We start from the raw sequence: 15,940 nt of genomic DNA, 5'->3' as shown, positions 1-15,940 counted from the left end.
TGTGATAAAACTGTCGTCATTTTGCAAGGACTGTAGCTTGTGTATCAACATTAGTTAGATACGTTTTATAGGCATTCATTTTTGTAGGCCTACGGGAGCTTGTGCGTACTCAGCAGCATGCGTGTGTAGAGGGAGCGATTAGAACGCAATTGAGTGAGAACTGTGTGATGCTTGGATTGGTTGCTTTTTTGTTGTGCCCCGCAACATTTCAATTTTTGGGGAACAAAATTTCACTTGCACATTCGGGCAGCCACAAAGCACATTCCACCAAATAGTTTTACAGTACTTGAACAAAAATGTGATCTCTGGTTAAAGATTGAATTTTAAAGTCAGTTTGAGTACTCAAGTACTCACGCACATTCCTTGTGAACATGAAATTGTGTAAAGACGACCATTCTTTGAAAAACTAAAGATTGGTTTCTAAAATGGTTTGGTGGGGTTTTAGGGATTGAGGTGTACAAGGTCAAATTCACAAAAAGGGAAGCTAACAAGTCTTTATGAGAGTGTTTTGAAGCCTGGCCTCGGTTGCCTATGGTTTCTGTGGGTGTCATGGGAACTGAATAGAGTTCTTCCACTTGAGCAGAACGCTGATGTACAGGACCAGAGAGCTCTCAGCAGGACAGCAGGCCTAATCCACCACTACCAACCAATCAGCAAGCAGGGATCAGTCCAATCAGAACTCCATCAAAGGAGTTGGGAAGTCAGTCCTTGGTAGACAGTGGGGTTCACCTAGAGAGGGGGGGGGGCACCACATGATGCTCCTGTAGAGGGCATTTTAGCAGGGTAGGAGGAGTTGGGAGGTTTGATTCTCTGACTGTGGAAGTGGTTTGTTAGATCACGCTAATCAGTGGGCTCACTCATTAAATCAGCCGATCATGCTTGGTTAGTGATGTTGGGCATTTCCATCGAAAAGGACCAATTAGCACGAACATGTGAAGTTCATAGGCGCATATCAAATTGGGTGGCAAATGAAAGCGAAGAGTCTATAATTTGGGGAAATTAAGGAATAGATAAACAAACTAAAAAATTTGGGCATAAGTAAAGGCTTTCTGGATAAACAGATGGAAAAGGGGTCTAAGAAAACATCTACCAGAAAGTCTTAAAAAAGGTACCAGAAATACATTAAAACACAATAATGTTGACGTAAAGACCCCTGACAGCTAATAGCAACACATATTTCATATTGGAGAACTTGTTTACCTTCTGTAAGTTAAAGAAATGTAGCCTTTTCCTTGTAATTCCGTTACGAAAAAACCCACAGAAGTAACAAGTAATGGTAGACCTACCAATTAGTTATAGTGATGCAACAACACTCCCCTTCTGGATACAATCCCCCTAACGCCCTCCACCAGGCAGCCGACCAGACCACCTCCCCTAAAACGGTTCACTACCTCTACTGTCCACAATCCTCATCAGAACCTTCGCAGTCTGACCTCACTGTCAAGACAGCCAATGAGAGGGTCTGACAACCCTGTAATGGACAGACTGAAGCTCAAACACAGCATGATAGCTGATTTAATTCTCTAAGCTCCCACAATATTGTCCATTATCCAACACCAAGCATGGAAGCAGAGGCAGTTGGTAACTGCCACCTCTGAATATAGACTCAGAGACTAAATAGACAACCCATTTGGGCACTGGAGTGATGGGAGAGTATCAAAATTGTTAGCTTTTGGATGTGTTCACACGTTTTACATGAACGTAACTGTGGGCTGGATCATTAAGGGCCCAGACACACCAATAGCTTTTGCTGGCCGAGAGTACTTAGTATCTCTGAATGTAATTTGAGAACCAAGTGCGCACCGATTTTACATGTACAATGGCTTGAAACTGTTTGGCAGTCAGACATCTATAGAGGTTGGTTCTTAAAAAAAAAAAGATAGGCAGATGAACGCTAGATCCACATTCTGTGTAATGTGTGCAAGCGTACATGATCCTGTAAGGAGGGCAAATTGAGGCAGATTGGTTGTGGACAATGTGCACTTGGCCTCCAGCAGGGTGAAGGGGTTAATGGCTTGGTCCCATTTTTGGGAGACAGCTGCTGTATGAGATTAAGCTCAAATTAACATTAGCACTTCATATATCACACAGCGAGCCAACGTAGCCCTTCTGTTGAGCCTGAGGAGGGATGACTGTGGAGAGAGCATGTCCTAACTCCTACGCAACAGATTTTTACATATATCTCGGAATGATGTAAAGCCAATTCAATTGCACAAAATGATTTCATTTGTTCGACAGAATCATAAAAAGTCTATGATGAATGCTGCCAAATCTTCTTGTTCCACAATACAGCTGTAACTGTTGCCAAATGGATTAGTCGTCTTTGGTCTCAGTGTCTGCATGCACGTACGTGTACACAAGGATGGTGTGAAATGAGGGGTTATAAATATACAGAAATCTGATACAACCCTGCAATCAAAACAATCAAGTGTAATTACTGGATATCCGTTTTCTCCTCCAATAGAGCAAACCAAACAGTATTTGTCATGAGAAAATGCATGAAGAACAACAGAAACACAGCCCAGACTCCCATCTTCTTCAACATCCAGACATCCAGACACTTCAACATCCAGACAAGGAGAGGGTCTCCGGAGCTCAATGTCAGACCCAGGCATTTTAATCCAGATAATTTCTGGAGCAGCCACATAATGCAGGCTCTCACAGCCCAAGAAAAGACAACAGTGGACAACTCTCCTCTGTATCAAGCTAAAATAACTCCATTCTCTAGCATTCCACAGATTGTTCCTTATTATGAGAGGGGCAAGCCAAAGAAAAGTAGAAGTGCAGTTCAAATCAATACATTTGCACATTATAAGGTCCCGTGTGGCTCAGTTGGTAGAGCATGGCGCTTGCAACGCCAGGGTTGTGGGTTCATTCCCCACGGGGGGACCAGGATGAATATGTATGAACTTTCCAATTTGTAAGTTGCTCTGGATAAGAGCGTCAGCTAAATGACTTAAATGTAAATGAAATGTAAATAAGGAAAACCTCTGTCGGCACTTTAGTAAAGAGACATTAGCATGCAGAGACGTTACTAAGCATGAGGCTGGTATTCAAGAGTTCTGATACGTATTCAATATGGATGTGATTTGGTACTGAGGGATGCAGGCGTGATGATGATCATCAATGTCACATTACTCAAACGGATGACTAGTTAACCTGACAAACATCAGCAACAGCAGTAATATAGAGATTTCTTTCAGCAGAGATTCTTAAATAGTGACCTACTCCTTATAATAGCATTGAAAAACCTCCATTTGAATGTAAATAACAGATGTGACCTTGTTAAAAAACGATTTCCCATGCATGCTGTGAAAATAATAAAAAGTATTTTTTTAATCTATAGAATCTGATTCTGCCCAGTCCTTCTTGGCATGGCTGATAAAGTGGCCACTCAATGAAAACAATCCACCTAGTTAAATTGGAACAGCTGAAAGAATAAGATTGATGCTACCTAGATGGCCAAGCTCGTCATTGTCCAAAATAAACCATCTGGCTAGTTAGCTGGAAGGCCTAGTTGGTGTTAAAAACCATTAGAGTTTCAGCACTTCACACACCGTGTTTTAACTAGGAACCCTTCCCCCATTCTTAGTACCAAAGCCTTAAGCCCCAACGCTGACATTCTACCCTCTTTGATAGGAGCCCATGAAACCAGGTCACTGTGTAATATCTCTATGTTTTGATGCTAAATTAGTGCAATGTAGCTTGCAAGTAGGCAATCTGTTAAATAAACATATGTTGCTCACAGCACTAGAACACCCCAACTTGTTTACATTATGGACTTTTTAAATTAGTGGAGACTTTAAATTAAAGTTTAATTTGTAGTTGTAGTAGTAGTAAGGGGGATTTATTGTAGACATAACAGAAAGAGTACCCCAGCTCAGAAATGTGTGGCAATGCAGTGGATAGCTGAGCTATGAATTAAAATAAATCTAATCTAAGGAGTAAAAAGTATTTGAGACAAAAACTGAGACTAAATTCTTCATCAGACTGTATATTAATCTGAAATTAACCAACTCATGCCTTAATATGGCGGTGCTGGCAGGCATGGTCAGACTCCCCTGAAGACTACAGGACCAGAACAAACAAGGGACACAAAGACAGAGGGGTACAGACCCAGACAGAGCCCGCTAAATTCCCCACCCCATTGTCTGCAGTGATAGTGGGGGACAATACAGGACGACCTTGCGATATGTGTGCTAACGCCAACAGCCCTAACTCCTACCCGAGCCATGCATCAGCCCTAATCCCAAACACTGGGATGATGTCATCCCCCTCTCATCCAGACCATCAGAGCAACAAAGCGGGGAGGGCTGGGGGGGGGGGGGGGGGGGGGTTGAGAGAGAGAAAGAGAGAGAGAGAAAAAAGAGAGTCCCACATAAGGAGATGTTCTGATAGAGAAAGCAGCCAACAGCAGGAAATCACATACCATCTCCACACATTTGTGTCACAAATCAAAGGGCTTAGACAACACAACCTGCCCACCATGTGCTTTACTCTGGTAAGGTTTTCACAGAGCAGTTACAAAACTCTGAGCTGTTGACATCCATCAAACCCTAGCTCCTGTTCTCTCACCGTCAAAGAGGTATTGGTTGAGCAAATAGTGCCTTGGTTTAGTGAGGAAAGTTAACGTCACCTTTTATAAACTTAAAGCAATCCATTGTTATTGGCACCGGCATAAAGTTATCATCAACGCATACAAGTTATTTCTGAGTAACAAAATTGTAACCTCACATAAGCAGAATGGATAGTGTGTCAAAATAGTTTGTCCAATAAAAAAAAGGTCAAACGGTGAGATAGAACAGTCGAGCAGACAGACAGGTCACTGTGGCTGGCCTCACAGACCCCGTGTCCAAAGCAAGACTCATTGGGGTCTATCCTTCACTGGGGAGCGGGAGAGTGTGACAGTCAGCTCAAAAGTTGCACTGTTGCACTTTAGAATTTATGTGCTGCCCCTCCCCCCATCTTCCCTACACAAAGGGACCCTCCCCCTTGTCCCCACCCACCAGGAATTTCTCAGGCATTGCTGGGGTCACCATGACAACTGGGTGCTTAACAAAGCATTTATTTTAGGCATTCTTCCTTTCACAGAGGAGAGAGGGAACAACAGTCAAAGGAAAAAGGGGGAGAAAAGAAAGAGGCTGGAGGAGCTTGAAAGGATGGGGAGGGGGCAGCGGAGAGGTTGCTGCGGGGGTGAGAATCATGGATAGAAGAGGAGGATTGGATGACTGACGAATAAAATAGGGACAGAATCCAGGGGATAGGTGATGTTAGAGGAAATAGCAGATAGAGTAGGTGGACAAAGTGCTACATACATTTCAAGCAGGGCTGTGACTAATGTTTTCTTGGGGGAGAACAGAGGTATGGAGAGAGATAAAGGCCCATTACAAACAAGTCAGCACAAACATACACACACCAACAGACTACATCATGGAAATTGTATGGCATATTGAGTGGTAGTATATGTAGGCCAAGGGTATTTCTGGGTATTAGCACGCTCAACTTTCCATTATCCATGTCCGCGTCGCCATTGGGAGAAACCCATTGGCTTCAAACACTAAGCAAAGGGCGAGATTAAAACTGATCTCAGTGCTACTCTTGTGCAGCCATCCATATTTCAGCTAATACAGCCAGACTCTGTCCCCTGGCAGAGACCAGCCACAGAGAAAGTCCATCCACAGACAACAGCCCAGCGCTGATTTAGATGTGATGGATGAGAGTGGCTTCCTTAAACTTTAAAATTCCACTCTTGTCCTGTTGTGTTGTGCGGTGGATGATGACAGTGGGAAAATGAACGCCTTACAAAACAACATTCAATCACACAGAATATGGATTGCCTGGGCCTGGCTTTGTGGGAGTTGGGAGAACTGTCTCACATTCAAATCAGAAATTTGAACATTTAAAACAAGTTGCCCATTGTAGATTCACTTAGTCTTCTTAAGACGGGCTTAATTAAAAGAGAACCAATGTAACGTTATGCTATGTTTACAAGGTCTCAAAATATTTGCATTTGTGTAATTGTCTTGAAATAAGATTTGTAAGCAATAATCACAAACGCAAAGCAAAGCACTATGGAAATTGATTCTAGTGTCAACATGAATCTCAGTCCTAATTCAGATCCAATTTCTTAAACTTTACCTTAATCGTTGTGGAACTGATTAACATGCTGTCTGATGGCATAGGGAGTTGACCAAGGGAGGTAATGAGAACAGTCAGAGGTCAGGGGTCAATTGTGATGGTTCAGAGGGGTTGGTGAGAGGAGAGGAGTTTCCCTATGGAGAATCCCTAGTATACTGACTACTGATGATCTAACCAGTGACAGTACCTCCTGGCCAGAGACCACCTAGGTAGACGACATAGCATGCCTGCTACTATTAGCATGTCATTTGTGAGCTACTGCATGTCCTGCCATGGGCTGAGGCAAATCAAGCTCCATGTTCAGTCAGAGGGGAGGGCTTGACCATTTAACCTCCGTGCTGATAAATATAACTGTGGGCATGTGCAGTATTCTGACTACCAAGGCTTCATGGAATTTCATCAAAGGAACAAACATGACAAGGTAAATACCATGGTGTTTATTCTAGAACAATCTTCAGGTAAGTAGACTGAGGGAGATTATTCCATCAAAGGATGAGAGGAAGGAGGCTAAATCCCCAGCATCAAAAGCACACACACATTAATGCGAGCTCACACACACAGGATGCAGCATTAGATCAGCAGTATGTCAACGCTGGAGCAACAGAGCCCAGGTTTTGCCACATCAAATCAAATCAAGTTTATTTTATATAGCCCTTCGTACATCAGCTAATATCTCGAAGTGCTGTACAGAAACCCAGCCTAAAACCCCAAACAGCAAGCAATGCAGGTGTAGAAGCACGGTGGCTAGGAAAAACTCCCTAGAAACATCAATTACTAAACCCACTGCCTGGTACTGGCCTCCCAGCACGGTCAGAAACGTCTTGGCTGGGCTCATCTGGTGTCAGTTATGTTCCTCAGCTCAGGAGGGAGAAGACAGCTCTAACAATCCCCACAAATCTGTAATCAGCTGTATTTACAACCATCATCTGGGCTGCAGAAATTCATTCAGAAATGTCTACTCCCACGGCCAGTGATATGGAACGTCTAATCCAGCACATTAGCCGGGGTATCCCTCATACCAGTGTTAATTTGCAGGGCCTACAACCAGTGCACCATGGCAGGAAAGCTGGCTCCATAATTAGCTAAGCGAAGGATTAATCATAAGTATAATTGCCAGGGCTGCTATGAGAGCAGCTACAGAGAGTGCAATATGGACCCACCATGCCAATCATAGGCTATTTAACACTGCGCCACTCCAATGAAAGTCATTGTGAAACAGTACACATAGGTATAGCTCTTATTGAACCATTTTCAGACCTTTTGATGTTCCTCTTAACATGAATATCTAGATACAGTAATAATATTTACCTGAATTGGTGCACCTTAACAGTGTAATTGATGTGGTTGAAGTGATATGATCTGTTGTATTTCATCACAGACTAGCTGAGGCTAATGGAATCATCCATCATATGGCATCCACTCCAAATAATGGGAGGATGTTAAGTCGTCAAGGGAAGTTTTCTACTTTTTATTTTTTTATTTCACCTTTATTTAACCAGGTAGGCTAGTTGAGAACAAGTTCTCATTTGCAACTGCGACCTGGCCAAGATAAAGCATAGCAGTGTGAACAGACAACAACACAGAGTTACACATGGAGTAAACAATAAACAAGTCAATAACATGGTAGAAAAAAAGAGAATCTATATACAATGTGTGCAAAAGGCATGAGGAGGTAGGCAATAAATCGAATAATTACAATTTAGCAGATTAACACTGGACTGATAAATCATCAGATGATCATGTGCAAGTAGAGATACTGGTGTGCAAAAGAGCAGAAAAGTAAATAAATAAAAGCAGTATGGGGGGGTGAGGTAGGTAAATTGGGTGGGCTATATACCGATGGACTATGTACAGCTGCAGCGATCGGTTAGCTGCTCAGATAGCAGATGTTTAAAGTTGTTGAGGGAGATAAAAGTCTCCAACTTCAGAGATTTTTGCAATTCTTTTGCAAAAAGTTCTCTCAGCACTGGGGCAAACATTTATTCTACAGGCAGGCACCCTCTCCATCTCCTCTCACTATATTTACCTTTCTCATTACATCTGCATCTTCATGTTCTATCCATCTCACACCAACATGATTTTCGTTTGCTCTCTATTTACCCACCTCCCTCTCCCTCTTTCTCTCACCCGCAGGGGTACTGACAGAGATACCCCAGCAGGTGCGGGACGCGGAGACAAGCCATCCGTCTAATTGGTCCTTGGTAGAGTCACAGCTGTTGCCTCCAACCAGGGCCTAGCATGATCTCCTCACGCCTACCTCAAATCGACCACTCGCCATTGTCTCCAAGAAAGACAGAAAGCTCTCTCATCTGTCACTAGGGACCTCCTCCTTTAAAGAGGCTTCAGGGAGGAGAAGTAAAAACACACCAAAAAACTAAGCGGCGCTGCAATACATTGTAATGATTACTACCCATGCTGACCTTCTAGTATCTGGCAGTCACAATCTACTCAGCCAGCCCAGCACTGTGTCTATTGGCTGATATGTGAGGGTCAGATATTAACACACCACCTCAGAGAAAATAGTAAAATAGGACCGTTTTAATCCTTCTAGTTAAACGTGTTTTACCTAGTTAAATATGGACACTTTGATGTCAAATCCCTGACTGAAATGCAGTGTGACATTTAGAAGGTGCTGTTTGCACATCTCTTTAAATGAGATCCAAGGTCATGAAGGAACCAGCTCTGCAGTCTGACTCACACCGGGTAACAAATCTGTTTCTGCAGCAATTAAAGTTCAGTCACATTTTTAGAGCAAATAAAATGCTCTGTAAATTGTGCTGACAGTTGAAATGACGGGTGCCTTATGCAGACTCAATTAAAGAGAAACAAGAGGTTAGAGTAGACAACACAGCTCACTGGTTTTCATGAGCTGGCTACTACAACTCTCCAAACGTAAAATATATTTGTTTGGTGCTACACAAAACACAGGCTACTTTTATCTTTCAGTGTGTCTAAAATGAATCCAAGTTAATTACATGCCTGGGTCCAAAGTGTCTTCACAATGATGGCATAGTCCATCACGGCTTAAAACATGACATATACCATACCTTATAGCCATAAAGCCTGTATTGTTCATGCTACACTTATTTACAAAGGTAATACAAATGCTGGGATAACAACAACTGGCACACAAGGTATGCATTGCTCATTTTGAAATTACAAATAATAATTTAAGTAAGTAGGGAAATATCCTGACAATCTGGCATGTGATACAAAATAAATATGGTCAAATGAATCCTTGTTTAACCCTCAGTTTGAAATCAACTGTCATCATCGTGCGAATATATAGATTAAAAAAACATCCATAATTGAATGAAATATTGTGTGCTAGCTGAAAATGGGGGTTTTAAGTTGGGCAATAATGGAAAATTATCCAGACCCACTGGAGTGTATTTCCCACAGGAGCAGGCTAACCGGCTGCAGACATGCAGATAAACTGCTATTTAAATTCACATTGATCTACATCAGGCCTGGGTACAGCCTGCTCTTTAACAAGATGACAAATACTATAACAGAAAAACAAACCCCAAGAAGCTAAAAGGCACAATCTAGTCTAGAGAGGACTTCTCTCTCCAAATGAAACATAAGGCTTGAGGAGGCATACTAAGATCCTGACCTGAATGTTAATTCTAATTTATGATTAATATTGAAATAATGAAGTTGTAAAACTGAAACACTGCAGCAGAGGCCATACATAAAACAGTTTGTATGGCATTCACAGTATTCAACTCCAACTGTGTCAAAAAAATTACATCTTTGGTATTGTAATGTTGAACATTTTCAAGTGAGGAACATAAATAGGAAAAATCTAAAGAATGAGGAAGAACAAAAGTCTTCACTGTGCCTAACATTAACATATCAGAAAAGGGCCTACGTATTAAAAAACAATTGAGGAGAGGTTGGTCTTACCGGAGACAGATATCCTCATGGAGGCCTCCAGGGGTCTGTTGTTGTTCAGGGCCTGGCTGAGGCGTATCTCCCCGGTGCTCTGGTTCAGGATGACCAGGTTCAGCTCATTACCAGCCTCAAAGCTGTACTGGAGCTGGTCCGAGGCATCTGGGTCATGGGCAGGGATCCGCCCGATCACCCCTGTGGGGAAGCTACTGGACTTGTCAGTGACATAGTTATTGAATATGATCTGGAAATTTTTCAGCACTGGTACGTTGTCGTTCTTGTCAACCAGCTTGACGTGCACGGTGGCACGGCTGACCAGTGGGGCGGAGGTGGCCTGGACCACGATGACATACTCCGACTGCGTCTCGTAGTCGAGATCTGTCAGAACGGTTAGTTCGCCTGAGAAGATATCCAGCTGGAACACCTCTGGGATGTTTCCCTCTACTATCTGGTACATGATCTGGGCGTTGCTCCCCTCGTCTGGGTCTGAGGCAGATATGTGTGCCACTACCAGGCCTATTGGGCTGTTCTCCTCCACAAAGATGTCAAACTCATCTTTCTCAAACACGGGAGGGTTGTCGTTCACGTCTAAGATGGTCACCTGGATGTCCACGGACGTCTTGAGAGCAGGAACACCTTTATCCACAGCAAAGGCCTGCAGGTTGTAGATAGGCATGTTCTCACGGTCCAGGCGACGCAGCGTTCGCACAATACCAGAGGTAGACTCAATTATGAAGTCTCCATCACCGTCCTCTCCCCCCTGGAAAGTATAGAAGACACGTCCATTGAGGCCAGAGTCTCGGTCAGTGGCAGAGACCTGGACCACGCTGGTAAACACTGGCACGTCCTCCATCACAGAGCCTAGGTAGTGGTCTCTGAGGAACCGAGGAGAGTTGTCATTCACATCATTCACCAGGATCTCCAGGTAGGTGGTGTCAGACTTCTGTGGGATGCCGTTGTCCCGGGCCGTGATGGCTAACGTGTAGGACACCTGGTCTTCATAGTCCAGCTCCATCTGGGTGGTGACAGCGCCTGTGTCTGAGTCAATGTCGAACTGGGGGATGCTGTCATCCATAAAGTAGGTTATACGTGCATTCTCCCCGGTGTCCTCATCTGTAGCACTGATCACCACAACGGTGGTGCCAACAGGTCTGTCCTCATTGATGTTGACGGTGTAATGGGAGCTCTGAAACACGGGACGGTGGGTATTGGCGTCGGTGACGTTGACGAACACCTTGGCGGTATCGAAGCGTGTGCCGTCAGACGCGGTGACACTCAGGACGTATTGGCGCTCCAGTTTGTAGTCGAGGGGCAGGGCCAGGGTGATGAGGCCCCCTCCACTCTGGCTGGTGATGGAAAACCTGTTTCTGGTGTTACCACTGGAGATCTGATATGTCACCACACTGTTGATATCCTGGTCCACCGCAGAAACCGTCACCACGCTTGTGCCCACGACAGCATCCTCATTGAGGCGCATGTAGTATGATCTCTGGGTGAACTCTGGGTTGTTATCGTTGACGTCAAGGATGGTCATGCTAACGCTAGCTGAGGAGGACATCACCGGGTAGCCATGATCACGGGCCTCCACCCCAAAGTTGTAGAAGTCCACGCTCTCCCTGTCCAGCCCAGCGGCTACCACTATCCATCCACTGCTGTTGTTAATGGAAAAGGGTAAGTTGGGCGTCGTTTCAATGAGGCAGTACTCCAGCCTGGAGTTGTCGCCGGAGTCTGCGTCAACGGCCTGGATGTGAATGATGGAGTAACCCACCGGCACGTTCTCTAGCACAGTGGCCTGGAAGGGGGTGCTGACGAAAATGGGGGCGTTATCATTGATATCCACCACCTGCACCGTTACCAGGCCGCTGATGTTGGAGAGAGGCGGGCGTCCCCCGTCCTGAGCGCGGATGCGTAAGGTGTATTCCTTGTTAGCCTCGTAGTCCAACTGACTGACCAGGTCCATCTTGCCTGTCTGGGCGTCAATGTAGAACTGGCCCCTGGTGTTGCCACTCATGATGCTGAAGTGAACCATGGAGTTACTCCCTCTGTCCTGGTCTGTGGCAATCACCTGCAGGATCTCTGTGTTGGGTGCCATATCCTCCGGAACCTGCACCACATATCTCTTTTCACTAAACTGGGGCGCATTATCATTGTCATCCTCCACAATAATGTGAACTGTTGCCGTAGCGCTGCGGGGGCTGGGGTCGCGACCCTGGTCGTTGGCCTCTACCAACAGCATGTAGGCCTCCACCATCTCTCTATCCACCGGGCCATTTGTGCGGATCACCCCTGACCTGGGGTCAATCTCAAACACATCGTTGGAGCCGTTGCTGTTGAGGACACGGTAGAGGATGTTACCATTTACCGGGGCGTCCCCATCCGTGGCCCTGACAGTCAGCACCTCGTAGCCTATCTCTAGGTTCTCCCTGACCCTCTCCTTATAGTCCTGTTGCTCAAAGACAGGGTCATGGTCATTAGTGTCACTCACTGTGATGGTGAGGGTGGCCATGGCCGTACGTCGGGGCGTGCCGTGGTCAACAGCATTCACACGGAACACATGGGTGTCCTTCTGCTCTCTATCGAGCACCTCCACAGTGGAGACAGCTCCATTGACTGGGTCCACAGAAAATAGGTTGTTAGAGCGGCTATCAAACAGGGCCTCTATGAAGTACTCCAGCCTGCCTGCCTCCCCCTCATCAGAATCTACTGCCTTTAAAACAACTACAGGAGTTCCAGCTGGCTTATTCTCTGCCACAGACACCTGGTACATAGGAGGCTGAAACTGGGGACTACTGTTGACAGCCCTCTTCCTCCTGCTCACTATGCCCGACTCAGACTGGACAGCCTGCTGTAGTAACTTCCCTAAGTGGCCCTGCTTGAAGGAACCTTGACCCACCCGCCAGTGGACTGAAATGCTGTTCACTTTAGCTTCCCTCTCATCTCCTGTGTATTGGTTACAATGTAAGTCTAGCTCAAGGAGTGTATCGTGCTTCAAACACAGGGTCTTGGACACAAACAACTGCCCCTCCGAAAAGTAGAAGTCCGAACTACTAGTCACCTTGCAGTGCATACTGCTGTGGGTTGGAGAGTCGGGTAGTAGATCCCATACCCGGAGGAGCGCAGTACCAGCCTCGTAGCATTCTAACTGATGATTCTGGGCCTTAAACAAACTGATGATCTCCAAGTCCCATTGAGATTTCATTTTGTGTTTACTTGAACAGTTCCTGCCGTGAACATGCACATCATACTGGCTCGTGAGGAGGTGCCTGGACCCTGGGCCACTGTTCACGCAGTCAACAACAGTGTACACGGTGAAAGGGTTGGAGCTGAGCGAGGCACAATTTAAACTACCCGAAATGAACACAATGCGCGCGGACGCATCAGTTTCAATAAAGGTCTTTGAGAATTTAGGAGCGATTACCTGATCCAAAGTGCATGCCCCGCTCTGTTCCACACTTGCTATCACCGTCCCCGGCTCTGCATCCTCACTGATGTGTGTACTGTAGCAATCCGACAGTGAAATTATTTCAAACCAGCCGAAAATAATAAACACCAAATCCCACTTAATGACGGGCATTGCTCCTCGATAATGTTAAACCAGGTTTGAACGTAATTACCGCCGCCTTCCCTTAAACTTTCCGTCTAATCGTTCCCTTTTGTTGCAGCGTATCCATGCTTCCACTGCTCCACAGTAGCTAATCCAATTGAATCGGGAGAGAAATCGCAGTCACCTAGCCAAAGCTTCTCACCACCCAAACACGCCGAACCTACAACTCCACTCCGTTCGCGTGAATTAATGAAATGGCTCCTACTACCCCTTATGCTTGAGGCTTCTCATTATCATAAATCTATTTCAGTGTGTGAGAGAAAGCGGGGGGAGAGAGAGAGTGTGTGTGTAGCAAGGGCCGTTCTCCCAGGGGCCACACTGAGTTGTAAAGAAATATGACCGGCCTCTGTTTGGTCCCCCTTGTGGAAGACACATCTAGCTGTTTACACAGTGTTTTTGCAAAGTAGCAGTACTTGGATTGTTGATAAGCCTAAACAAATGCTGTCACTATTTAAATAACATAAGGTTAAACGTGTGAGATTCGTACAGTTCTCATCCCCCCAACACAACCCCAGGCACAGAAAGTGTAGTGTTTCCCTATGCTTATACATACCTGTCTAATACAAAAGTGATCTTACCTTATAGGCTAGTCAAATTACACCTATATGCAGACCTATATGCAAAGTAATGATTCATGCTATTCTCTAGTCCTATGTGGGTATCTAAATTCTTTATTCGAATGAGGTTAAATGGAGTAAATGGCAGGACAGTGAGCAGGGGTATATCTTGTAATGTTTCATGTAAACACCATTTTTGACAGCTGTCCAGCAGATGCTGCAGACATGCTTGTATCTCATGTGGGAGAGGGGTCATGCCAAAGGCATCTTAATCATCATCCTCATTAAAAGCAGAGGCATTATGCCATATGTCTGTTATGTGCCTCTTACACAGACACGAAGAAGTATTGAGCAGCTGTGAAAGTAAATAGGCTACTCCTAGTCATTCTTTAGACTGCTATTGATCTTGTTTGTAGAATCGTTTTTTGTTGCTGAGGGTGAACTAGGTAACTGCCAAAATAAAGGAAACACCTAAGTAAATGAGGGATACAAAATATATTGAAAGCAGGTGCTTCCACACAGGTGGGATTCCTGAGTTAATTATGCAATTAATATCCCATCACGCTTAGGGTCATGTATAAAGTAGCTGGGAAGGCCATTATTTTGACTACCATGGCTATGCCCCCCCATAGGATGACAATAGCCCCATCCACAGGGCACAAGTGGTCACTGAATGGTTTAATGGGCATGAAAATGTGAACCAAATGCCATGGCAGTCTCATGGGAGATTGTTGGAACAGAGCCTGAGACACCATTCTCCACCATCATCAACAAAACACCAAATTATGGAATTTCTCATGGACGAATGGTGTTGCATCCCTCCAATAGAGTTCGTCATTTGTAGAATCCATGTTAAGGTGCATTGAAGCTGTTCTGGTTCGTGGTGGCCCAAAGCATTAGGACACTATGTTGGTGTTTCCTTTATTGTGGAAGTTACCTGTATATTCACTTTACTTTCCTGCCACCTGCTGGTACATGTGCATTACTGCAGACAGCAATCAGACCAATTAATCAAGTCCTAACTTCTGGCTATTTAGGTAGCAATTGAGACAAAACAAGTTTAGGCTGAAACTCATCTTTCAAGATTAGTCCACAGATCTCTTTTACAGCAATCCTACTGTAAGCATTAAACATTTAGTCTTGGTACAATAACGTCTTGACCCAGCAACCTAGCACTGTGAAAGTGATCGGTTCAGTTTACATTGTGCACTTACATTCACGTATGGTCAAAGGTACCTGTGGAGACTGCAACAGTGTACAATATTGAGAAGGCACATACAGGTAGACCTAGTTCAGGAAGAGATCACCTGGAGTAACAATAATAATGCCATTTAGAAGATGCTTTTATCCAAAGCGACTTACAGTCATGCGCGCTTACGTTTTATGTTTGGCAGGTCCCAGGAATCGAACCCACTATTCTGGCATTGCAAGTGCCATGCTCTACCAACCAAGTAACAGAAGACCAGAAAGTGATAAGTGCATGCTTACATTTACTGATGTGAGGGAAAATAACACATGCAGTGTGTGGAGCTGAACTGCTGTGCCCAGTGCCCTGATGTCACTAATAATAGCTGAAGCTGGCCATCACTGTCACAGCACAGTAACCTAACATTTTTCCATTGGTCATCTCTAGATAACTGGTTTAATTAAATCATAATCTTTAGATAGCCCAAGAACAAGTCTGGAGCAAAAAGTTTCAACCTTGTGGACATGATGCAGAAAAGAAGCAAAAGTGAAAATATTACAA

At 44.7% G+C, this 15,940-nt stretch overlaps 1 protein-coding gene across 2 annotated transcripts in view; it reads right to left on the bottom strand.

The window, feature by feature from the left end:
- LOC139535781 (cadherin EGF LAG seven-pass G-type receptor 2-like) overlaps positions 1–13,939 on the bottom strand; it is a 102,559-nt gene extending 88,620 nt beyond the window's left edge. For both annotated transcript variants that reach the window (XM_071335568.1, XM_071335569.1), the window contains exon 1: positions 10,048–13,939. In XM_071335568.1, coding sequence (XP_071191669.1) covers positions 10,048–13,606 — 3,559 coding nt within the window. In that variant the 5' untranslated portion in view covers positions 13,607–13,939. The remainder of the gene's footprint in view (positions 1–10,047) is intronic.
- Between the last annotated feature and the right edge of the window lie 2,001 nt (positions 13,940–15,940).

The sequence above is a fragment of the Salvelinus alpinus genome, chromosome 12, assembly GCF_045679555.1.
Source record: "Salvelinus alpinus chromosome 12, SLU_Salpinus.1, whole genome shotgun sequence".
Lineage (NCBI taxonomy): Eukaryota > Metazoa > Chordata > Actinopteri > Salmoniformes > Salmonidae > Salvelinus > Salvelinus alpinus.
This window is presented reverse-complemented; position numbering and strand designations above follow the sequence as displayed.